Here is a 26897-nt window from a genome sequence, read left to right as displayed (position 1 = left end):
TTGATATACAGTTCATTCAGTTTATTTGTCATACAGTATGCACAAGTGCAATGAAATGCTTATTTGCATGTATGCTCCAATACAAAGACATTAAGGAAACACCAAAAACATCAACACAGAACAGCAGCAGCAGCAACAAGTTAAATAACATACAACTTAAAACTTAAAAAAAGCACCAGCCTTAGTTTTTCCCGGGAGGTCTTCATATCCAGGTACTGACCAGGCTCACACCTGCTGAGCTTCAGTGGGCGGCCAGAGACCTCCAAACACCTTTAAAAGTAATACAGCCATCTTTGCTTCTCCATTTTTCCCACAGCTCAGAGATGACTATCCATGATTAAATGGATTAACATGATTAAAATTCTTCTCTGCATTAGTCTACACAATCACGTTGTGAAATTTCTGCTCTTAAATAAACATTTCCGTTGCAGTCATACGTGAAACTTCACTATGGACGGCCAGCTTTTGACATCCCTGTGCTTCCCCCTTTCAGCTTTGATACTGCAGTCCTGACGTGTTTTTCACCCTTTCTCTCTGCTGTGGAAGAGCCTTGTTTCCTTGGAGAATCTGGGTCAAACTCCAGTTGCCACCCGTGGATGTACATTACATTACATCACTTTATTAGTCCCATACAATTTCTTGCATTAGGAATTTGTCTTTTCCCATACCCCAGCTTGCTCTCCATGAGACACACAGACAGGGAGAGAGAAGCTTGGGGTCAGAGCGCAGGGTCAGCCAAATACGACGCCCCTGGAGCAGCTGGGGTTAAGGGCCTTGCTCAGGGGCCCAACAGAATAGGATTCCTCTCCCAGCAGCAGGATTTGAACCAGCAACCCTTAGTTAATTAATCCGCTCCGGATTATACATGAAATGTTCCCTGCCCCCACTTCCACTCATGAATTTAAGAATAAAACTCTGCCAGAAAACAAAATTTAAAAAGGATCCCAGCACTAGGGGTCTGTATCTTGCCACAGAGGTGTTACTGACCATATTTCTACTTGATTGGATCTTGATTGGGTGGGGGAGGGTGTTAATTAGATACTATAACTCATTAATTTCCTGTTGGAACAGAACAGAACAGCCTCCTTGGTAGCTGACACAGATAAAAGGAATTTAAAAAAAAAATGAAACAAGGACCTTTTAACTGTTAGAAAGCTGGCGTCTCCTGAGAGAGAGTTACAGCAGTTACAGAAGGCGTGACCTGAATCTGAACTCTGAGGCAGCGGATGGGCGTCAGACAGCCCCGCAGCCCGTGGCCACAGGGCGCTCCACACCTGCACAGACTCATCTTCATCTAGGGCTGCTGCCGCCAGACAGACTTCACAGGCTGCAGGCTCTGGCATGAATCAAACGTGCTGTGTGGAAAAAAAAGGACACTGTGTGCTTCAACAGAGCATTTTTAGTTGGTTTTATATTATAAATAATAATAGTTTACACTCATATAGCACTTTTCTGGACACTCCACTCAAAGCACTTTACAGGTAATGGGGATCCCCTCCACCACCACCAGAGTGCGGCCCCACCTGGATGATGCGACGGCAGCCATAGTGCGCCAGAACGCTCCCCACACACCAGCTCTCAGTGGGGAGGAGAGCAGAGTGATGAAGCCAGTCTTGTGCTCCTGTGTTCTCACGATGAGCGATAAATAGGCTTTGCAAGATGTAAGATGTACATTGGAAACAAAAAAGCTTTTGAAAACAGAGAATTTATGACCAAACTGCTTTGGTAAGACCCAGGCAGCATGGAAGTGTGGTGGCTAGCATGGCTACCTTGCAGTGCTGGGGCCCTGGGTTCAATTCTGGACCAATGGAACTATCTGGGTGCTCTGGTTTCTCTCCCAGTCTGGAAACCTCCTTGTAGGTTATTTGGCTTCTGGGGAGAAACTGGCCCTGGTGTGTGTGTGTCTGCAATGTGTTGGACCACTTACTGGTCTAGATTTCCAACCCTGAGTTGGATGAATGTGTTAGAAAATGGGTGGTGGGGATTGTAAGGTTTTTAACTATTCGTGTATCAGTTTGGGTGCCACTTTACCCAGAAGTCATTAAGCCCAGGGATCAATTCCAAGAAGGATAACAAGCCAAAATTCCTAAAACCAAACAAACCTTCTACACAGACAGGTTAGAGAACGTGTTGAGATCTCCCCAGTCTTTAGCAGAGCAGGCTGCATAAGGGCGTTTACACAGAGATTTGAAATCTCAACAGATATCAACACAGTGGAGGTTTCGAGCTGTAATTAAGACAGTGTGCCTTTAGAACTGAAAACACAAAGGGTGCTGAAACAAGCCAGCAGATTCCCCGTTGGGAAACAGCTGGATGAGGCCTTTGGATCAATACACCACCAGCAGGTATGTTGCCAGGCTACAGTCACCATCATCTGAGATGGATACAGCCCTGTGCCTCTTTATTTAGCTGCCTCCCTCTCTTCCCAGCATGCTCTCAGGAGAGCCCGAAGAGCAACTACTGGATGGCACAAAGGAAGACAAAAGTGCCATCCGGCGTCTGCTCACACACTGTTTCCCGGCTGAGTCTCAGTGCTGTCTTTTGTCATCCCTCCTTTGTGAAGTCGTCTAGGGGACAAAGGTGAAGACTCCCCATAAGGTGCTTTGTTTTCCCCTTTCTGCCTCGGAGGCACCAGCTGCACAGTGTTGAAGTAAAGACGTCACTGGGGCAGTATTCCAGCTGCTGCTGAATGATTCTCACAGACACCTGTTGCATCTGTCAGCAGCAGCCACATCCATAACCAGCGAGAGAGTCAGCTCGCATTGCTTCCACTAGAACTCTTCCCCCTGCGGCTGTTCGGCTTCCAGCGAGCATCCCTTTAACGATCCTCTTTCCCAACTGTAAGCTTTGTCATCGTGATTGTGTTGTTCTTGCCTTTTCCGTTTCGAATCTGCCTTCTTATTTTAATACCGTGTGTGGTGTATGTCTGCTCCATCGGTGTCCTCTTGCCGCACCGACAGCAAATTCCACCGACTGTTCTTGTGCGGCAGAAGAGAATCCTAGTACGAGCACAAGAAGGGTTACAAACGAGAGCAGGCCACTTGGCCCATCAAGTTTGTCCGGTAGTTACTAGCTAATTGATCCAAGGATCTCCTTTAGCTGTGTCTTGGTGGAGGTCAGGGTATTGACTTTAGCATGGCTGGAGAGCTTGCTGCAAGCCCCCACGATCTCTGACATACAGAACTGCCTCCTGCACCTGCAGCACTGCTATGGTCCACATCCCTCCACTAGAGGGCGCTCTAATTGGCTAGCCTTTGGACTTACTTGTTCCCTGGTGGGTCTTGTTCACACTCTGTTCTCTAAACCCTGAGCCCTGGGTGTTTCGGGGTTCAGCATTGGAAGACGGATGCCCGGAAGCCCGCCTATCACGGGGTCCTGGAGAGACCCGAGGGCGTAGGTTTCGTCACGGCGTCCTGACCACTGAGGCTGGTACTCGGCGTCTCCAGTCCCGTTTCCCGTTCCGTGCCTACGTGTTCGCCGTCCTGTTTCCCCCCTTCCGGGGATTTTATCCTGTCTTTGTCCCGGACGGATTACCTGGCCTTTGGATTTTGGACTAACTTCCTGACTACCCTCCTGGACCTGCCCAGACTCGGATGCCTATAGTTGCTTTCCCCTGCGCACTGGATCACGAACTGTGACCGTTCACTGCCTTCATGTTAAACCTTGTGTGTCTTTTCGCTGAGTCCCTCTCCTGTTCCTTCCGGATTGGAACGTCGCGCATAGGGTCTTATCGAACACCAGGCAGGAGGCTTACTTGGCTCTCGGAACCAGACCAGGAGCAGCATTTGTGTTTTACAGCACATTTGTATGGGTACACATATGGTACACATTACAGGTCAATTGGGTCATCAGCTAGGGCTACGGACTTAATCATATAAATCTACATTTCTGAAATGCTCCAGCTTTTGTGGTGCAGATAATGTCTGAAATCGATTTACAGGACTATTCAAAAAGCAACAGAGGCAGAAAAGAATCGAAAGCAGGGTCATGGATGTGGAAGAGCTTCTCCTGAAGACTCGAAAAGCGTGATGTGTGGCCGTCAGAGCCTGTGAAGTTGAGAATCCCGGTCGGCTGTCTGTTTGGCTTGTTTTCGGAGCGCCAGGATGGTCTTCCTCCCAGTGGCTGTGCAATGAGATACTGATGTGTTTCTTACCAGGGAAACGAATAAGTTAAGGGGTGTTAGCAAGATGTTCTATAATCTGTTCCCGTATAAATATGCCCATCTTTATGACACAACAGACAAAAGTCAACAGCACAGTTCAAAGATGTATCGTTGTGACACAACCTGCCAAAGTCACAAGTCATTTAGTATTGTCAGGTCCTGGTAAGTGTCTACTTGCCCTGTGATTGCTGGTGCTCCTGACCCATTCGGTAATTCGGCGCTGATTGAAATTCAGATCCTCTGAACTTCAGATCCATCCGTTACTCTTCCATCTGTTAACCAGCTGGGTACAATCATGTTTTAAGAGTAGGAGTGCTCACCCCATGTTGTAACTGAAGTCCATGCTGGACCTCTACACGAGAGACAGTGGAAAAGGAAACTCTCTATTCTGTGAGATGCTCTTTCATGAGCCCTCTGGGAAATAGCACCGAGCTGATGGATCTGAGATGTGAGGGATTCTCACTGAGCTGGAGGCTGAAGGAATCCCTGGAATTGTAATGCAGGACTCAAGACCTGATCTGATAAGCATTTAAAAAGAGACTAGCTTCTTCACTCTCAACATTTCAGCTTCTGAAGAATCGATGTCTAGTGACTAGAGCAGATAAGATGGCAACAGAGAATAGATAAACTGATTTGATCCAACCACCCATTTTCTCCTGTAACTGCATCATCCAGTTCAGGGTTTTGGGGGAGCCAGAGCCTATCCCAGCAAGCATCAGGCACAAGGTGCCAGTCCATCGCAGGACAGACAGACAGACACACATACACTCACACCAGGCTGCATTTTCCCAGAAGCCAGTTAACCTACCAGCATGTCTTCGGACTGAGGGAGGAAAGGGGGAAACTGACGCAAAGACAACATACAAATTCCACACAGAAAGCACCCCAGGCCTAGAATTGAACCCAGGATCCTAGGGCTGGGAGGCAACAATGCTAACCACAGCACTACCATGCTACCAAAACTGATAAATACATATTGATACTGATATACATATATACTGATGTAAAAAAGAAACGCAACACCTCCTCCTCCACACTCTGGCCCTCCCGTCTGCGTGGAACAGGCTGAAGAGGGACTCATTCGTGAAGAGGACCCGATGCCACTGCTGACGAGTCCATCGCAGCCTCTGTCTGGCCCAAGCCAGTCGGGTGTGACGTCTAGGATGTGTGAGCAGAGGGCCTCCGACAGGTCGCCTTGCTCTAAGGCCAGCAGCATGAAGCCTCACTGTCCTGTCACTGATGTGGGCATTGTGTCTGCTGGCAGTTTCAGCAGCAGGACGGGTGGCAGATCTGAAACGATCTCTCAGATGGACCAGTCTGATGTGTCGGTCCTGCTCTGGTGTGGTCACTCGAGGGTGACCGGATCTTGCTCGGTCATCTGTCCTGCTGAAACCTTCTCTGCAGTCGGGACACAGTGGAGCGGCTTACTCCATAGTGTCTGGCAACGCTGGCACATGACATGCCTGCCTGCAGCATGCCAATGGCCCTCTCCCTTGCTTCTGGTGACATTCGAGGCATTATGGAAGTGTGGCCTTTTTCTTGCAGTGACCTAAGCTATGAATTAGGGCCTTTTTAAAGGTGACCTGATCCGGCATTGTTCCGCCTGGACCTCGTTGGGTAAGAGTGCACCTAACGAGCTTTTGTGTGATTTGTTGCAATGCTTCACTACACAAGCTGTATTGCTGGTCAGAGGTCTTAAAACAAATTGACAACGTTTTGTGAAAGTACATAAGCTATAACTTTAGTATTCTCATTCCAGAAAATGATGCGTTTCTTTTTTTCATCAGTATACATATGTATACATACTGATATACGTTGTGCTTACTGATGTGATGATGGTACAGTAAATCATACTGTTCCTCTGTTCCAAGTGAACCTAATGCGTTTCTTTGTAATTGATCTAAAAGCCCTATAATACTTTGTCAGAAATGCCACATCTTTCATTTTCTGATTGAAAATTACATTTTTGACATTCAGTGTCTATTCAATAAAGTAATCCTACCAGCAAATGTGATGCATTCAAGGGGAATCTTTCAATAAATTAAGTTTATGTTCAGCAAGATGTCTTGCAATGACACAAAATGAGCAAGGCTCAGTCTTTCAAAATCTATGAACAGCAAAAATGTACCACAAGATACACATTTTATTATTTATTTCAGCAAAAACAATATTAGATGCTGAAATGTATGAAAATTGGATTCAAGCAATTCAAGCAGCATTTTAATGTAAAATTGCGAGTCTACAGAATGCAAAAACAGCAATTTAACAATGAACAGACTGGAAGGGATTTAGTACTGAGGTGGCAGGAGGAGGGGAGATGGAGTTTTCTGTGGAGTTGGGAGGAAAGTATATCTTTAAATCAATGTATTTTGTTTGGGGAAAACATTAAAAAGAAATGGCTCAAAAGAAAGACAATGAGCAATATCTCCTATTGTATCATGACACTGCCACAGTCACGCATGAAGAGCTACAGAAATGCTGAGCACGTTTACAGTGACAGCAGCAGGCTTGAATGAAGTAAATTGTGATGAAAGAATGATGAGTTCCTGGAACGAGCTTTCAGAACCTGTTATGGATGCTGGGACTGACATTCATGCTTCTTTATTGCTCTTTTCAGTCTGATGTCGCTTTATCTTCACCTCAGTCTTGAGCTCCGGTCAATAGTGAAATACAAAGGGAGGAACTGCGAGGGCTGATCCCTGGGAAATCTTTAAGGATTTCAACAGCTTGATTTTTGAAAAGGGAAAAAAAAGAACCTAATGACTCAAAATGTGTTTTGAGTCTTTAATGATGTACTGTAGTGGCTTTCAGAGGGCTTGTAAAAATAATGTACCACTCTCAGCTTGCTGAACCAAGGAAATTCTTATTCAATTTCTTCAAACTGAATAAAGACAGTGGGAGAAATAAATAATCCTTTCACTTATATAGCACTTTTCTGGACACTCCACTCGCAGCACTTTACAGGTAATGGGGACTCCCCTCCTCCACCACCAGTGTGCAGCCCCACCTGGATGATGTGACAGCAGCCAAAATACACCACTCTGCTCACCACACATCAGATCTCAGTGTGATTAAGCCAGTTCATAGATGAGGATTATTAGGAGGCCATGATTGGTAAAGTCCAGGGAGAAATTTGGCCAGCATGCCCGGGTAACACCCCTGCTCTTTTTGAGAAACACCCTGGAATTTTTAATGACCACAGAGAGTCAGGACCTCAGTTTTACATCTCATCCAAAGGAAGGCGTCTTTTTTACAGTACAGTGTCCCCATCACTATACTGGGGCATTAGGACCCATGTAGTCCACAGGGATGAAGCAACCTACTGGCCCCACTAACACCTCTTCCAAGAGTAACCTTAGCTTTCCCAGGAGATCTCTTATCCAGGTACTGGCCAGACTCACACCTGCTGAGCTTCAGTGGCCTCCCAGATGTTGAGTTGCAGGGTGACATAGCTGCTGGCCAAAGCTGCTGGGATATGTCAATCAGGCAACCTAATTCTTATTTTTGCTGCTTTAAAGAACTAGGCCATCATTTTCTTATTTCAGTTTCGTAATAAGTACAATAATAAGAAATAAGTGCAGGAGAAGAGTTACAGAACTGTTGGTCATATTTACGGTGAACATCCGCCTCTCCTCACAGGACACCTGAGATGACCAGCCACTGTTTCATGCGAATGGGCCCATGAGATGGAAATATGACAAAGCCAATCAATAGTGTGCCTATATGATATATCCACAAGTGTAAAAACCTTTCTGCTGAGTAGTTTTCTCATGCTTTACCTTTTTATTAGTTCACGCTTACTTACAACGATATGAATCTTTTCTTTATCCTGTACACAAGAACATAAGAGCAGTGACTATCAAGAGGAGGTCGAGGGACCCAAGATGGTCATCCAGCCTGTTCTTGAAAGAAGCCAATGTAATGCCTTCAGCTACACAGCAGGGCAGCTCCTTCCAAACTCCCATAACCCTTTGCATGAAGAAAGGCTGCAGTTGTTGGTTTTAAATAGTTTCCACTTGTGTGCTCCGGTTCTTGTGCCATACAGCTAATGCCAAAAACAGACTGAACTTTTCCCGGCACTTGTCCCCTTTTTAACCACAGTTAGAAAAATAATATATCTGAGTAAACCACGTTTTACTCTGTGGTTGCCTCCCATTACACTCATTTAATCCAGGCATCTGGAGAGAAGCAAGTCAATGTTTCATCGAAGAGTAAACTGGGATTTTAAAAAATCGGATCTAATAAGATAAAAAGAATGACCAAAATTATCTAAATAGCAGAGAATAAATAATATATTCCTGTATGTTTAAATTACAAAAACAAGGATCTTAACAAAGCCAATACTTGTTTTTGTTATAGTAGTTTTGGAACAAAATTATCCAAAATACTAGATATAAATACAATAATATCAATGCTGCAAGACAAACAACACTTGACATTATACTTTGTTGAGGAATTTTAAGTATAATGTATTTTTACTTACTTTCTTAATAATAGCACTATGGATATGTTTACTGTCTGATGTGATTCACATTCACAATTCCTTTTTCTCCTGTCTTTTGTTATTAAATTGGCATTGCTAAATTGCATCACTGAAATGAATTGCTTGTTAAAAAAAACAGGTTCAATTCCACAATTTGATTTTTTTTTTTTGTTTGAAAGATTGTTTGCTGTTCCAGGACCATGTGGGATCCGTTCAGAAATCTATAGAAAAACAGGCGGTTTACCTCCGAGTATACCTACAGTATAGCAAAATTAGGAATAGGAAATTTATATACAACAGATAAAACGCATTATTGTGAGACAGGCTCCCGGTCTGTTCCTCAGGCTGTGACAGGAGATCACAGGCAAGACTGCCAGGTCTGTCGTGTTTCCGCCTCCCGTAGGATTGGAAGTTGTCCGGAATCTGGCAAGGTGTGGGAATTCTGGGACTAGATCAGGGAAGAATGTCCGTCTGCACAGATCCAGTCCGGCTTTTCAGATTAGAATCCTGCCGCGCACGAGGGAGGCCGCATGTCAGACCGCGGTGGAGATAAAAACACAGAGCCCTGTGATTGGCGCTGAGTGACTCATGGGGATGAGGTCATTTGTTCCGGGGCTGTGGGAGGAGGCCAGGGAGCCTGTGTGCTCACTGCCCCCCGCCAGCGCCGGCGCAGAGGCCTGTCCTGGCAGACCCCCAGGTAATCTGTGAAAGAGTGAGTCAGCACCCTGGGGGAGGGGACCGGGCAGGGCTCAGCGGTCATGAGGAGCTCAGCCTGCCAGGTGCTGACTTGCTTCCAGCTTGGAGAAACGTCCTTCTCTTCATCTGCCCCGCCCTCTTGTCACACCGAGGTCTGAGTGTCACGTCTCTTGGGCCATCGAATGACAACACTGGAAAACCCCCGGACAGGCTGTGATCGGAAAAGCAGCCTTAAGGAAGTGGGAAACAGAGGCTGAGGAGATGCAGAAAGCAGAACGTTAGTATGCTGGAGAGTATTGCAGCGCTCCAGCTTTCTCTGATTATTTCACTTCGTTTTTGAATCCAGGAGCTGTGAACGAGGGGAATGTTCTGGCACCTCGGGACAAGTAACTGGCATTGTATTCTTTCTAGTGTCTGCATTGCATCTCTCTGTCTGCCATCACAGCCGTGTTCAGTGTAAAACTGAGCCCATCTAAGCACTGACTGAACAGGGTCACACCCCCCTGGCTGACGTTTTTGTGTTGCGAGATAGATATATGTTGTTTCTTTTTTTAATTGCATCTGTTTCACAAAAAATAAATTTGGCTTGCATGTAACACAGCAGAAGGAGACTTACTCTTCTGCCACTCTTCCCTGGAATCGACAGGCTCTCTCCTTTTCGGATGTTTTGGTTCCGAAGTTTTCCACAGGCCGGATACAACATTGGGGCTGGAGACTAGACCCTACTAGTTAGTAGAGAATAGGTCACGGGGCCTCATCCACCTGTTTCTTGAAAGAAGCAAGGGAGTCGGCTTCAACTAGGTGGCTGTGTAGCTTGTTCCATGACCCCACCACCCTTTGGGTAAAGAAGTGCCTCCAGGTCTTGGTACTAAATGCACTTCCACATGGTTTCCACTTGTGCCCTCGGGTTCCTGTTTCACTGTTCATTCTGAAAAAAAGCCTCTGGGTTGACTTTGTCAGTGTCTTTGAGAATTTTCAGTACTTGCATCAAGACTCAACTCAATCTTCTCTGTTCAGGTCTGAAAGGGTTTATTCAGCCTTTCAGTGTATCATGTTCCTCTTCTCTGGTTGGATTTTAGAGCATATTTTCTATAAAGTGTACAAAACAGCACACAATATTGTAATTAAGACTTTACTAGTGCATTGTTTGTCTTAAACATGACATTGTTTAATTTAATTCTATGCTTTGAACTAAGTCCTAGCATAATGATTGTCTTTTTAACTCCTTCCTCACATTGTGTAGAAGATGTCAACGATGTGTCAACATGAACACCTACGTCTTTTGTAAGTAGCCTCTTTTATCTGAATGCTTCCCATTTTGCATTAATAGTTTATCTTTTTGCTCCTTTTAAATAAAACCCTTCACACAGTCATCTGCATTAAACATAATTAGCCAAGTGTTTGTCCAGTGCTGTGTTTATACAATTCCATATCTCTGAACCCACAGCCCAAAACAGCAGGGAACTGGCCCAGCCTACCCAGCCACATCCACAGTTTGGTACATACATCATTGAAAGCACAACACTGAGGTGTCCACCTCACTTTAACTGGAGTGTGTATTTAAATCTCAGATACCGGTGCTTTCATCCTCTTCAGCCAGGGGCACAGCCAGCAATATACAGTACAGTAGCTTTGCTGGTGTCTGATGCCAAAAAGTCAAACCTGACCCTACAAAAGTGTTATGACTTACCCAAAACTTACTGTTGCATTATTGAGATGAAGCAGAATATATCTATTGTTATTGAAAGTGGGAAGATTAAGAGAAATAGTGAAACAGTAGGCTCACTAGGGTCATGGTGCTGGTATGAGAGCTGCAAATTAACAAGCAGAGATCAATTCCTCTCTGGAAAGCAGAGAGAGAATACATGTTTTGGTTGTGGAGGCTTCTTCAGAACATAATAAAGATGACAAATTAGAGGTCTGTTCTGGATTTTAAACATGCTTCCAAATAATTTCCACTTGTGCCTTCTGGTTTGCGCTTCTGGGTTTATTCCTTTGAGCCCTAGAATAGATCTTAGTTGACCTTCTCTGGAGACACCATGGCCAAAACTGTACTATTTCTAGTGTATGATGCAATTTTAACATACCACCCCTTGATTTGAATTCAACCCTTTTGACTGTATACAATATCTGTGACAGTCCTACCATTCTTCTGATAGCTCGAGCAAGGACATGGAGAAACCACTGCAATACAAGGATCAATTCAAGGCTATACTCAAGACACAAGAAAAACCAGATCTAACAACCCAACCCCGTGAAACCCTTTATATACCACACCTGGGCTAAATGAAACCCATGTGAGAATGTGACCTTAAACCCATTATCTAATTAATGAAGTACTTCAGCCCACGTGAATTTATGTACGCATGACAGGCCCAAACTACCTCTATTGGCGGGTCAACTGAAACTCATCAATAATGCTGGCTTGCCACTATATCCTAATATGTTGTTTGCGTTTTTTATTGCTTCCCCACTGTTTCTTCAGGTGTGAAGAAGCCTTCACAGCTGTAACTTTTCTTGCAATATTTCAGTGTGGAACAAACCTCTGCTTGTTCCTACAGTGCAACATGAGTCCTGAAACCAGGCTGAGAGCAACAGATCTAATCAAATTAAAATAATGAAATACTCCACCTAATACCCACAAGGCAAGGATATGTGGTGTCTTTAATTACTTTGTCAACTATTTGATGGTGGAGAAACGAGTGGGCAGCAAAACCTCCGTTTGGGAAAAAGCAAGGATGTTTCCACAAAACAATAAAACTTCATGAACGAACTTGTACTCAAAATCAGTGCTAAATGGAGACAGCCTTTGGGGCAAATGCATCCAAATAAAGAAGACTGAAACTTAAATACTTCCATGGATTTGGAAAATACAGCTCCTTGCCATAACTGTAATCTGATAAATCCCTCACAGGCCCTGTTCATCAACACAGAATGTAAGTGCTGAAGATTGAGCAATGCCTGCAGTCTTTCTCTCCCATCTTAACATTTCTGACCTCTCCAACTATATTCTTCTCTTTGTTCTACTGTACCTACTGTACCTTTTAAGTGTAGTGTTAGCCACACAAGCTTGGCTGGTTAGACACCTGGAAATTCTATTCTCATAAATTGTCGTGCCATCTGCTCACCACTCCACCCAGCCACTGGATGATTATTATCATGCAGCTCTGTAAACACACACTCAGAGAGACAATATCTCCCCAATACCTAGCACTTCTGATCACATGTGCCAGAATACCACTGCTACTGCATGCTTTGGTCTCACCTGCTGACTCCAGGACCCGAGGAGGTTCTCCCTTGTCAGAGGAAACGGTCATATCCACCCCCCACCCCCCACCCCCAGTGGAAAACACTTCATCCACATGGCTGTCAGTGGAATATTGCTTTGTGTGTGTGTTAATAAGGTGATCTGGTTACACTGGCAGGTAAGAGCCGGTCAATTTTGCCAGTGTCCAAGCCTGCATTTGTCAGGCTTCAGACACTGGCCTGAGTGCATTTTGAAGTCACCCATCTTTAAACTGGGAGACGTATTGCCAAGATTATTTGCATTTCAGAAGCAGTTGCTCTGTGAATGTGGAGTAAAAGACATTACAGGATCTACATGCTTTTGCTATGTGATTGTTAGGACAGCCCATGTCTACTACAGGATTAAGTGACACTTACACTGAGCGCCCCCCTTGTGTAACATCCGTGCATTTATCCTGGATGACGAATTTCTTACTATTTAGTGTGTTGCCAGTCCAGTCACAAAAGAGCCCCCTGTACAGTAAATCACACTGTAGGTGACAATCAGACACCCATCATTAGTGTTTGTTCTTGTCTAGGTGGCAGAGGAATCAAGGTTACAAGGAAGGCATTCGCTGTTGGATGCAGCAACATGCCAGAACAGAATTTTCACTGTCTTTTCACATCCCTGAGCGATCCCATAAGAAGAGACCTGGGCCCTTTTGATACCACTGCTTTCAAATTAAGATGAACAGCACTTTAGTTGCTGCCATCTTGGAAGGACTCTCAGCCCGTCCCAAGAAACAGAAAAAAAAAATACATTTACTACTCATTTTAATTTTATTTTAAGGTTTTATACATTGAGCATTACACCAAATCGAAGAGTGGCAGACAAAACTGATTGATGCACACTTATGCCCGATGTCTGTCAGACGGGTATAATCAGCGAAATGATTAAATCTCTTGAACAGAAACAATGATAAACAGGGTTTCCCAGAGTCACAGAGCAAATGGGTTTCCATGGAGACGGGCACTCAGAAGCTGCGCTATAATCTATGGTGGCTGAAAGCAGGTAGGAGACACTCAGAAGTGCCTCTGACTGAGAATGTAGGAAAGGGGAATAAAAGGTTTGATTAAAGACCTACAGTAACCTTTCCCTTTATCGTAGGCATTTTTTGATGATCTGGACATGTTTCCCTGTGGCTATGAAACCCACATGATTTGGCGGGCAGAAATGTACCTGTCTTGCAGCACTGGGACCCCGAGTTAAATTCCTGGGGTGCTGTCTGTGTGGAGTTTGCACGTTCTCCCCCCCGTATTGGTGTTTCCTCCAGGCGCTCTGGTTTCCTCCCACAGTCCAGGGACCTGCTGGTAGGTTAATTGGTGTCTGGGAAAACCGGCCCTGGCGTGTCTGCCTGTGCCCTGTGTATCCCACCTTCTGGCCGTTGCTTGTATTGGACAATGCAGTGAGAAACTGGGCATGTAGCTGCGTGCCTGCATTAGTCTGAAAACAAACCTTTAAATACTCAGAAATGTGTAATGAAGAGATTAAGAGGGACAGAAATCACAGTCATGGCCGATAAGCTAGAGCTTCTTGTACATCCGTTGATATTACATCCTCCTGTTAATAGCAAGGAGCCCTTTCCTTTGCAGTTTCATCCTAAATGTACAGGAGAAATGTATGGGAAGCTCGGAATGAACAGGAAATTTGGCACATACACATCACATCGCATCAGCTTTCACTGTGCTTTGGTGGGGTAGCTGACAAACTCTTTAATTTACCTGGGCTACTAATTTAAGTGCAGCTGGATAGGGCGGCAGGCACCTAAACTGTGAGCTCTGTCCTGGAGTGTGAGAGGCCCCGTGAGCTGCAGCCCAGTCAGTCACGCTGTGGAGCCTCACTGTAACGATGGGGCTGTGCTGGGGATCACTGCGGGCCTCACTGCTCCAGGGCCCTGGGTTCAATGCCAGGAGGAGAATGACTCCCTGGTGTTTACATGTGGCCCCACCTCCTCACTTCGGCTTCCTTTGCGCCGTCCGAAGACCCGTAACGGCTGTGCGACACAACCGCGCAGGCAGCTAAGGAACAGGCCACAACGGGCTCGCAAAACTTCCAACAAGCCGCCAGGTGGACATCAAAAAGAAGCTGGTATTTGTGGCGCAGTTTTCCTTTCTTCCTCAGCAGAACGGTGTGTCGTTTATTACGACTTGCGTGAAGGACAGGGTGGGGGCACCAGCAGCGCCGAAGCTGCGGAAAGGCCGGAGTTACATAACGTCACTCCTAATGTTGTTGTTTTTCCCCAAACCCGCCTGCTGTTCGGGCACTCGCTCGCACTCCTCCACTTGATCAATCGCCTCGTCGTCTATTGAAGCGCACACCCCGCCTCCCACGGCCACACGACAGGCGGGGAGACAGCGCCGGGGAAAATGCTAAGGCGCGCTGGCCCGGCGCCTCTCTCAAAATCCCTCAGCATCGCCCTGCTAACGCAGGAACACTGTGAGCGATACGCTTCTGCAGAGTCTGACAGCACGTCTTCTCTAGACATGTGTGTGTGTGTGTTTAAAGTTTCTTTTTAAAGTTAAAGTTTAATGTTTTAACTACGGCTGTGACAGCTGGCAACAGCCCTCTCCCAGATTCCGCTTTGCTTTTTGCATCGTCTTTTGTTTCCTCAGGAAAAATAAAAAAGATTGACGGCCCTCAAAAACATTGCAGGGAATCGCGTAGTTTAAGTGCATATCTCAGCACAGGGGTTCTCGTTATTTTATGTTGCACTGGAATCTGCTAAAATATATATATATATTTACTATTGCTCCTGCAAAGTAAAGTTAATTGATCCGAGGATCTCATTCAGCCCGTTCTTAAAGGAAACTGAAGTACTGGGTTCAAACACATGACTGGGCAACGTGTTTATTTAGTCCCTAAATAAAGAAAAATAAGCCTCTGTCAATAAAACCTCCCCTCCTTTACATTCAGCAGATTTATTCACGGCACCATTGATTATAGGCGTGAGGACGTCGGCTTCGCCAGCCTTGTAATCACGTCTTCTCGGATCAGTTGGGGACGATCTGAAAACTGGAGCCCATGAGCCTTGGAAGTACCCGCACCCCTCGTATGTCTGGAGATCAAAGGCAGCGTCGTTGACAGCAAGTGCGTTTGAACCGCGGCGAGCTCTACGTCAACAAAAGCATTTCCATTACGAATTCAAGCAGCGCCGTTCAGCGCGGCCGAGAAGAGAATGAACGGGTGAAACATTTATGAGTTGAGAGACCTAGTCGTGTTATCTTTTCCTTTTAAGTTTTACAGACGTGAACCCCCCCTCCCCTGAAGTACATCGCAACGCATGAAAGGCTGCAGTTCAAACAGGGCTCCTTTGTGACAAGCGGACCGGCGGTTATGAACTGTAACTGATTTACATAGACAAGAGGGCTTATACCAGCCGCTTGCATAACAAGAGGAGTCGGCACAGGAGCACTGAACCACAATATGGACTCTGCTTCTTTTTCTACAAACCTGAACTACCCGTTTCAAACAGGCTCGGAAAGAGCCGCCCTGTTTGTTCACAACGCTCCGGTAAAACACAGAGAGGCTTTTCCTGCGTAACATGCGATCAGACCCTGTCGGCGGTTAAGACAGATTTGGGATTGCCAGAGAGTAGTGGCTCTTCATATTACGGCAGGCGGACATGCTTGTCTTTCATTTTTAAACCAAACCCAAGTGATACAGGGCGCGCCAGAGAAAGAAAACGAGCGACACCAAATCATGATATCGCATAAAAGAGCGAGTGAAGTCTGAACAACAGCAGATTTTTCATAACGGCATCACGAGATGATAAGTAAACGGGAGTACTCAAGCGAACAGCATCACTAAACAGCCCGTTTTAAGATATTGCTTTAAATCAGCAGTTCACCAAACGCACGTTCAGATATGGGTTTCGTATTTAAATGTCCGGGGTGCGAGTCTATTGCGACCTCTTTGCCGAGAGCACAGCTGATTCGGGGACCTACCTGTTGCTTCGCGGGGTTTACGATGAAGCGGTGTTAAGACGTCCTGCAGATTCACGACGATTAAAAACACACTAATTATCAGCAAGCAGCTGCTTGGTTGAAAAGTATTTCCAGCTGGAAACATATGGCAGTTCACACTGGTGAATGTGACGGTAAATTAAATTCACACTTTTGCCCTCACGTTTTCTCACATTTTACACAAACTTGCCTTACTTCCAACTAGCTTTAATATGCCTGTCTTCTTTTCACTGTATTCCACTACTCTAGACTGTTAAACGCCACGATTTAACACTTCATAAAGACACTCTTTAGATGAAGAGATATCAGGTGTAAATCGTTAACACTAGTGCACAGTTACTCTGAATCATGGACTATGGGGAGCCATGGTTATATTGTATAATAAAAATTAATAAAACATTGTTCATTAAAAGCATAGGGGAATTCTAGTAAGATGGTACAAGGCATACAGGAAACACCAAGGAAAGCAGTGTGAAATTGTGATGCAATTATACAAACCTAATAATTTTTCATGAGGGCACAGACACACACAAACTATATTCAAGGAAGAAGCAATTTAAGCAGAACAAAGTACAACCACGGTGAAAAATGAATCACACACTGGCTGCGACTGGCACGACCCCTCTTCGGGCGTCTGGACAGGCAGGGAGAATGGCGCCCCTCTGTGGCCAGAGAAAAAAAAATGTACTCTGTAATACAGACACGTAGAAGGAGGCTGTCAAACCGTAGCGCCTTTTTTTTTTACTGCAGATAAATTCGACTCATCTAACCTTGGCAGACATGACAAGTGTGAGGCAAAGCAATCTGGGGGCAATTCTGTTCAGAGCCAGCCGGCGGGCACAGCCAATTCAGCGCCTGTAGCTGTGTGCGGCGGAGGGAGTCCGCAGAAAGCCGAGAGAGGGGCTTTCCTTGTCAGTAGCTACGAGAGGAGGGGCCGGACACCCACAGCACAGCGCACTGCCTGGACAGAGTTTAGGGAGATAGATAGTGCTCTGGGCACATCCTGACTCGCAGTGCAGAGTCAATTTAGTGCAGGACGCTGCCGAGTGGTAGCAGGAAACAAAAGGTCATGGTTTATCACAAATACCACTCGGGAATCGCTGAAGTACATCCAGGTAAATAGAATAAGAGTAATAACAAATGATTTTACTGTGGATGCAGGACTTAAATATTGGTATTTCTCATGATCTACGGATATTGATTCTCTTGCGGAGTTTTCTCAACTCTTTCTGTCAGAAAAAAAGCCTGCTACAGTTTAAGGTTCTAGGTCTATCTAGGCACAGAAATAAAAGCGGGTAATAATTATAATATGAATTATTGTTACTCATTTCTTCAAAAGCCAGAGTATGTTTAACATTTTCTCAAATATGCTACAGATCCCAGTCCTCCCTCTGGTCATTAGGGCATAGTTCCTGAGGGGACTATGAAACAACCTTCTCAATTTGATGCTCTGGCCTCAGCGCACCAGAAATCTCCAGCGCCCTCATCAGACATGCAGTGGAACCACATAAGTCACGTCCGTCCTAAAACAGGAAATGATTAGGTACAGAATACGAGTGTCAATCAAGAGTCAATACAGTTTCGTCTGGCAATACTCCCTTCACTATTTTATCCGCTTGTCTTCTCTATTCTCTGAGCGTTAGGGTCTGTGTATTTTATTTTATTCTCCCTTTCAGCTGTCTGTTAACGAGTGCGCCTATTCAGACTCGCAGTTACGTTGTTTCGTGTTCTGAAACAGTCTTGAAAAAAAGATGGTAAGCTGATTATACCCACCACCATAACGACACATCAAGACATTTGTTTATGTGGTTTTAAGAGCCCACTGGCACAAGAACTTATTGGAATTATTTTCCCTTTTGTCTGCTGAGATCAAATGAAACGCAGCTCTTCAAGCATTTGTGTTGTGCACTTTTTGAGAGCCAACCTCAGAATATTAGATGCTGAGAGGGGCGGCGCCTGTGCATTATTTTCAAGTACCTTGTTTATTATTTCTACTAGAAGTGTCTAGTGGGAAATATAATGGCTGAAATGGCACTCTAGTGTGCATTAGACAAAAAGTATTACAGAAGCAGAGTATTGGAGTTCTGAAAATTGCTTGAGCCTTTGCTACTGGATGTACCCTGGGCTCCAGCCCTCCTGCTGTTTTCAATTAGTGAAATGCTTGACAGTGCAATACTTTGACAGCTTAGCACATTTATAGAATGAACTTAGTGGCCTAGTAGAAGGCCATTAACTGAAGGGGAGAGGAGATGTGAATCTCAGCAGAAATGATTGTGAAACTACTATTCGATGAGAAAATACCTGCTCTCAAAAGGGAGGCTGCTGGTAGACAATTTGCATGGCAAAACACTGGGGCAGGCACCCCTTCCAGAATGAGACAGTGTCACGAACACGGACTGAGATCCGTGTCGGGTCTTGTAGAAGACCCTATGCGATGCGGTAAGAGCTGGAGAAAACAGGAGGCGTGGTAAAAGGGAACACACAGGGGTTTAATAGTGCACAAAATAATAGTGACAGTCCGTGAGACAGTGAACGGGGGAGACAAAGAACGGCATCCAAATCCAAACAGGTCCAAAGGCAGGTCAGGGCCCAGTCCGGGAGTCCAGCGGCGAGTAATCCGTCCTGGGACGCGACAAGGTTAAAATCCCCGTGAGGGGGGAACACACGGACAGACAAGACACGGAGGTCCAACGGTGACGGGGCGAGATCCTCCAGGAAGCGGGCGGTGTCGGGGATGAGGCCTATGCCCTCAGGAGACGGCCGTAGCCAGGCGGGCTTCGCGACATACTTATACTAATAATGAGCTCCGAGTACTGGCGGAGCTAGTCTTTAAATAATAAACCTAAAAAGGTTCACCTGGGGAGCTTAATCACAGAAACAATAACGGCAGTAGTGGAGCGCCCTCTAGGGAGGGATGTCAGGAATGACGGACAGTACCACAGTGGCACACTGACTAAAACTTAACATCAATTCAGATGTTCACTCTGGTTTCCCCTCAAACCAAATCTGAAAAAAAGAAAAAGATGCTCTGATGTAGTTTGCGATATGGACTATTTCAAGTGCCAATTCTAGATATTTAACGCAAACAGCCACATGACCCTCACAGCATGACCACATTCCTACTTGACAAAACTAGAGGTTCAGGGAGTGCCATTATATTTCATTCCTATATTCCGCATGATGAAAAGCGAGCCTTGAGTGCCACCAGCTGGGCCTGTGACCAAACAGCAAATCTAGCTTCATTATTACAGAAAAAGCACTCTCGCCCTCCTCCCGTTACGTTAAATATATGTATTTTTCCGATTGGCATCTGCACATCTTTGAGGGACGATGGGAATGCAGGGGCATATGGACGCCACGACACTTTCTGAAGTGGTCGAAGAGGCCGATCCTGACATGACATGATCTTGCCTGCCTTTTATTTTCCCTGGCGTGGTTTTCTGTATTTTTGCAGAATTTGTCATCTGCACCTTTGCTGACAAAGAGATGTCTGAAACGCGTCTGGTTAAAATAAAGGCTGCTTTGTACATTTTTCCCCCTCTACCGGGTCAGCGCCACAACATACTGTCAATCCTGTCCTCAGCCCCCTTTTAAATGTCTTCCCCATTTGCAAAAGCCCGAGCAACCTTTTCATTATTCATCATTGCTGTCTATATTTGCACAAGCCTGAGGAACCTTTTCATTATTCATCATTGCTGTCTTTGATACAGTATATGGAGACATCTCCCCTGTCATGAAGCATGAATCCTGTCATTTATCAGAGACGAGGAAATACCTTGTGTCAGATGTTTCAGAATATCATCCCCATTCCCTGCAGTTGTCTAATTCCCAAGGTACCAAACAAAAATGCCAGTTTCCTCACACTGAAAGAGGCCCCATGGCCAAAACGTTGTGTTTCTCTTTTTTTTTTTACATTTCTGCATGGAATGAACCTTTACGTCTTAGTTTACAGCCAGCACATGCTGACACAGCTCCCTACTCAAAGGTCAGCTAACGACTGTGACAGACTGTGTATGTGGAGATTATGGGCCAGTTGTTCATTAGAAGTGGTCTGAAAAGATTAGCGACTCATTTAGTAGTCTAATATCATCATAGCGTTTCTGTTTTCGAACTGAAGCCGTGACCCATTCCCACAACTGATAAAATGTGCAACACGATACGCATGATTTCAGGCAATGGTGTTTTCTATTATCTCAGCTGCTCTTATGCTGTTCAGATGTTGTACGGTAGGTAGATATCTGCAGGTTATTTCCAGGTTAGGATCTCTGCACCACAAATCTCTGCAGTCATTAAAGTACTATACAGGAAAGCTGCCCCAATGGGTTCTAAGGTTTTAATCGGAATCTTAGAATAGAAATACAGCTCATAATTTTCTCCAGCCCTTTAAAACACCATTTTTACACAGATACTACCATTGAATCTGCAACATAACTTTCAGCTAAATTCGCTTAATCCTCTTACTGGCGTTTTTACACTTGCAATCTGAATCACGATAGTGAAGTGAAGGTCATGTGATGGTAGCTAACTGAAAAATCTGATGCTAAACTTAATAAAACGAAATCATCTGAAACTAGGTCGCTACCGCTAAAGATTCATTCGCCTACAAAAACCCTAAAATATTCATATACATTCTTAAACTTAAAAAGATTATCTGACTTTCTCTATATATCATATAGCAAAACGAAACACAGATAAATACACAGCCCCAATCAATAACTAACGTATGTGTGCATTTTGCATACGCCTTGTTACAGACGCTCACGGTTGCAACACGACAGCATTTAAGTGTTACACCGGAAGTACCGCATGTTTGTAGTAGTTACAAACATTGAAGAATGTGGACTGTATATACCTTTTAATACCTCATGGATGATGAACATACTGTAAGTTATTTACTGATTTAAAATGATGTTACGGTACTGACTTTGCTTTTGCGAGGTATAGTCAAGGGCGATTGTACTGCCAAACTGTCTTTGACGTTGTATTATAGCAAGTAAACGTTTTCCACTTAAGCTGATGAAAAAACACTTCAATTGCGTTTGGTCGTATTTTAAATAACGCTTAAAAACTCTCCCAATGCGAAAACGGAGAGAAGAAAAATCTGGTCTATGAGACAGGTCAGACAAACCATGGGTTGATAGCTATTTTCCAATCAAAACCTTCAACCCTTACCGGGGAACCGATTAACGATATGCTAAAATAAAAATAACATTATTTTATATATTGTAGAAAAGAAAAAAAAACGCTTTAAAGAACACTATACAGTTCATTTAACATACATACATGTCTCAAAAAAACAAATCGTAATCTGTTTTTTGGGCAAAATGTACCCATGCTACTGGGGATCACTGGTGATTCCAGGAGTGACATTAAGAAGAGTTTGGTGGAAGCGACACAGAATAAGTGTGCCTGCGTCGCCTTCCTCCGTGTTTCTGTACTGTATGTCTTGTGCGGTGCTGCCTCTTGCAGAAGGACTACCGGGAGCCGTGCCTGGTGTGCTCCGAGGTGGACTGGGGGCTGACGGATGAGGGCAAGTTCTACTGTAGGTCCTGCCAGAACGTCATCGAGGTGAGGCAGACCTGTTAGATTATTAGGAACAAGTAAAGGCTTATTCCCTGCTGAAAAGAGAAGAAAGGAAACAACGTTTCACGCTGGGGAGCCTTCTTCGGGGCGTTGTCTATTTTTTTCTCTTTTCAACATGGAATAAACCTTTACTTGTTACTTTTTGTAAGTTGTATGTTATTTAATGTGTTGTTGCTGCTGCTGCCCTGTGTTTTTTTATGTTTCCTTTCACAGACCCACAGTAAAAAACCTAGACTAGAATCCATATACTATATAGCCCCTTTGTGTCTGACTGTCTATCTCCCAAATGCTTAAATTCTCACAACTGTTCTTGTTGTAACAGAGAACCAAAGAATTGGACCCTGAGGACGTCTTTTGTGGTTCCAGCTCAAGAATCTCCTCTATTTCTCAAAGTCTACGGCAGAAGAAAAAACTAGGTTAGTTAGTCTTTGCTCTTAGGAGAGGTTTGGATGTCAGTTTTGAAGACGTGCTGCGGTTCCAAAGCTCTTTCTCTGGATACTCAATATTTTATTCATTTTGCATCCGGAATTTGAAGTTGTTCTCATATGTGGGTTTTCACCTGAGAGCCGTGACCTGTGTTTATGGGAAGTGATGGATGCTGACTTCACGTACTAGAGTGTTGTCTGCAGCAACTGGGAACCTGCAAAGCTTCATCATGTATCAGTACCGGTTGTGACGGCAGATCTCTCCTTTTTGCTCTGTTAAAATACTATGGGCTGGGTATAGAAAATGACAGTTCAAAATCTAAAAATGGAAAAACAAGCCAGAAAGGAATTTGGCCAGGATGCTGGGGTAAAGCCCCTACTCTTTTCGAGAAACATCCTGGAATTTTTAATGACCAGAGTCAGGACCACGGTTTTACATCTCATCCAAAGGGTGGTACCTGTTCTACCGTATAGTGTCCCCATTACTATATTGGGGCATTAGGACCCACGCAGACCTCAGGGTGAGCGCCCCCTACTGGCCCCACTAACAGCAGCAACCTAAGTTTTCCCAGGAGTCTCCCATCCAGGTACCAACCAGGCTCACACCCGCTGAGCTTCAGTAAATTTTCATTTGTGGGCTGCTGGGCTGCTGCTGCTGTTGCCCTTGAGAGAGAGAGAGAGACTTCACTCAGATTTCTGCTGTGAATCTCCTGCTGTATACACAGGTCTCCAGGCTGTCTCCATTGCAATTGAGAATTTCTTTTCAATCGAGGAGGTAAAATAACCAAATACGTCAAAGGATTTCCATATCTGTGAAAACAAAAGGCTTCTGATTTGCTGAGCTTAATTATTGTGAAATATTGCTAGGTTCGCATGTCATGTTGCAGCTCTTCTGAAGTCATTCTGAGTGGGCAGCTCTGGATGTGGGACTGACCTGAACTGCTTGGCTCTCTACACTTCTCTAATACACTACATCCCCCTTCTTCACTGCTCAATATTTGCAATATTTGTCTCCCCCCCCCCCCCCCGGGCGGTTATTTCAGAGCGAGGCCGGGAATGGATGGTGTGTGAGGCCTTCCAGTTTATCCTGCAGAAGCAAGCCAGCGCTCTCCTGGAGATGGGCGTGGACCCACAGTTCAAGGTACCGGGCTCCACGTCACGGACTGGGGGAGGCTCTGGGCGCGGAGAGCCGCTGGACCTGGGGCGCGAGCAGAGCAGGAAGCCGATGTTCCTCTTTCGTCTGCTCCTACTACAGAGCAGCACCAAAACAGAATCGGAAAGTCTACAGATTCCCGCAAGATAAAGCGCACAGCATTAACAAAGCCAGCATCCTCCCGGCTCATGTCCTTTTTCTGGAATTGGTTTGTTTATTCGTATTGCTTCTGGAGAGGCAGTGGTCCAAAACTTAAGTTATACCACCTTTTTTTTCAGTAGTGAGCAACAGCTTATGGAAGGGATGTGCTTCCTGATGTTTAGGACCAGACGGGCAGGTCTGCTCTGCATGGTCCACCGATTTAAGGATATCAGTTGTTTCCAGTTTGTCATTATTTCCAAGGCCAAGAACGTGACTTGGCATGAATTAGAATACAGAGTCACACGTGCCACGTTTATAACTGCCTTGTGGAGTTTGTGTTTGGTCTCTTTTTTTGAGTAACAAAAAGCGACAAAAAGTATTTCAGGGGTTACAAAATTGATGTCTCGTCTTTCGCTGTGAGGGGCCAAACCCCACTATTAATATTTTTTTTTTTTAAATGTTAATGGTCGCTTGATAAAGTCTGTAAGAAAAGGTGTTTAAGATTTGTAAAGGGTCTGAACACGCTTCCGATTTATTAAATAAAAAGCACTTGTTAGATATTTCAGTATTCCTCCAGCTCTGTGGTGTTGTTTTCAAGTATACTTGTAAATACATCACACACTTACAGTAGCTCAGAGGATTAATTTTGTATCTTCCCTCCATTAACAAAAGCCCCTTTTTTGTGGGTAGCATCTGTGATCATGATCTTGAAGCATTTTAGACACGAGTTTTCTCCGATTTCGCTTGCAGTGCAGCAGTCTACCGTGACTTAAGTGGAAGATTTTCTAGCAAGTTTGATTTCCAGGGCTAAGCGGCAGCCCGCACGTGGGTTCGAGGCGTGTACAGAGTAAGAGGCCGTTTCTGTTTCTGAAGGACGGGGTACTGCTGACGTTCTGGAGGCGATACCTGCAGAAGAGCCAGCAGGCCTACAGCAAGCGCAAGGAGCGGGCGAGACTGGTGAGTTTGTGTCGGAAAAGGGGTTCTCTGAAGTGTGCACCCCTCGACACCCCCGGAGTGACATCCATGTTTACATAGGCTGGGTCATGTCATTTGATCTCCACCCCCACACACAGTTTTTAGCATTATCAGAGGGGCTTCCTATGTGGAGCCACAGGCTGCTTGCTTCGACTGGGGCACAGATGTACTTGGACAGCACACTGGAAGTGGTCAGACCTCTGGCAGATGCTCAATGCCATTCTGCAGACTGAATGGGGCGAAAAAGGATACCGTGAACAGTATGTGGAAACGCATTTGGACCAATGGCAGTCATTCCCACTGAAGCTCAGCAGGTGTGAGCCTGTTCAGTACCTGGATGGGAGACCTTCTGGGAAAAACTAAGGCTGCTGCTGGAAGAGGTGTTAGTGGGGCCAGCAGGGGGCGCTCACCCTGCAGTCCATGTGGGTCCTAATGCCCCAGTATAGTGACGGGGACACTATACTGTAAACAGGCGCCGTCCTTCGGATGAGACGTAAAACCGAGGTCCTGGCTCTCTGTGGTCATTAAAAATCCCAGGGTGTTTCTCGAAAAGAGTAGGGGTGTAACCCCGGCGTCCTGGCCAAATTTCCCATTGGCCCTTACCAATCATGGCCTCCTAATAATCCCCCTCTATGAATTGGCTACATCCCCCTGCTCTCCTCCCCACTGAGAGCTGATGTGTGGTGAGCGTTCTGGCGCACTATGGCTGCCGTCGCATCATCCAGGAGGTAAAAGCGCTTTGAGTGGAATGTCCAGAAAAGCGCTATATAAGTGTAAGCAATTATTATTATTATTATTATTATTATTATTTTATGATTATTATTCTGTGACTCCATTGAAACGCATACAAGTAGGGTAAAAAAAGTATTTGTTCACATATGAATTTGTGCCGCTAGCAAGCATATGCTGGTTGGAATCGCCCTGAATATGAGATGAATGTTTCTGCTCTGGTTATTCTTTAGCATTGATGTTTTATAAATGCATTTTTGGCAAACAATTAATCTTTAGGATGTATATATTCTTAACACTACTTTCGTCTCATAGTTAGCACATAAATGTATCTATGCTTTTTAGTCAGTCACCTCTGCGAATTCAGCATCAGCGAATTGTAATATGGTGACATGCTAAACAAGTCACTTTTAGAAACTACTTACAGCAGACTAGCTAGTTTTTGCTAGCCTCTACATTCCATCTTTTTGTTTGTTTTTAAAGTTACCAGAATTCAACTGGAGGGGATTTATGGTGGTCCTGTCAGTGTAGCCCCAGTTTGATCTGTCCCAATCCAAGGACTAGTGTCCTTTTCTAAAGTGATGCAACACCAATGGACAGATTATCAGAAGGTCCTAATATTGTTTCCTTGCTCTGCCCTCTAGTGATTACTTTGTGTTTGAACATCGTTTCATCCAGCACTGTGTTTTCCATGGTAATCAACCTTTTCCCAGAGGATCAACTCTGAAAGGCATGAATTACAGTGTCAGTATACATATGTGTAATTATATTATCAAAATATTTCCATATTATTGGATTATCTAACTGTTGTGTTTATTTGTACATGAAGTTAAATAATATATCATATTGGCATTTGACTTATTATTTTTAAGTCGTACTTCTGTTTTTATAACAATTTTGAATTTAGATTTTTTAGCATTTTAACAGATTAAATTATCCCTATTATATTCTCAACAGCGTTGGTGTGAATTCTGGATGACCGGTGTAATTTCTTAAACAGCAGGTCAGGATAGCCACTAGATGGCACTTTTTCAGCAGTTTGCAAGTTGGACCAGTTGTATAATTTTGCTGTATGAAATGGAATTAAAAGAATAAGGTCTAGGATAGCATTTTTGTTATATTTCACCTCCAAAGTAGTTAAAGACCCAGGATAAATCAAAATGTGAACCCACTTGCAATATTGCAAAGTACTGATAATGTTTGAAAGCAAAAGTGTGTCTTTGTCGATTTGAATTGGTCCCTGTATTCCTCTGGAGCATGCCAGTTTGAAAAGGGACAAACCAGAAGTAAGTATAGTTGCAC

General features: G+C 44.6%; 1 protein-coding gene across 1 annotated transcript in view; it reads left to right on the top strand.

Annotated features, from left to right (window-relative positions):
* Nucleotides 1-21365: 21365 nt before the first annotated feature.
* The window catches only part of taf1b (TATA box binding protein (Tbp)-associated factor, RNA polymerase I, B), a 40044-nt gene continuing 34512 nt past the window's right edge, over nt 21366-26897 (top strand). Inside the window, exons 1-5 of the mRNA XM_069197226.1 lie at nt 21366-21472; nt 22059-22157; nt 22495-22588; nt 23641-23738; nt 24765-24848. Of these exons, the coding sequence (XP_069053327.1) occupies nt 21455-21472; nt 22059-22157; nt 22495-22588; nt 23641-23738; nt 24765-24848 (393 nt within the window). The 5' untranslated portion in view covers nt 21366-21454. The remainder of the gene's footprint in view (nt 21473-22058; nt 22158-22494; nt 22589-23640; nt 23739-24764; nt 24849-26897) is intronic.

Source organism: Lepisosteus oculatus, chromosome 2, assembly GCF_040954835.1.
Source record: "Lepisosteus oculatus isolate fLepOcu1 chromosome 2, fLepOcu1.hap2, whole genome shotgun sequence".
NCBI lineage: Eukaryota > Metazoa > Chordata > Actinopteri > Semionotiformes > Lepisosteidae > Lepisosteus > Lepisosteus oculatus.
Note: the sequence above shows the minus strand (reverse complement) of the source record. Positions and strands in the feature narration are given on the sequence as shown.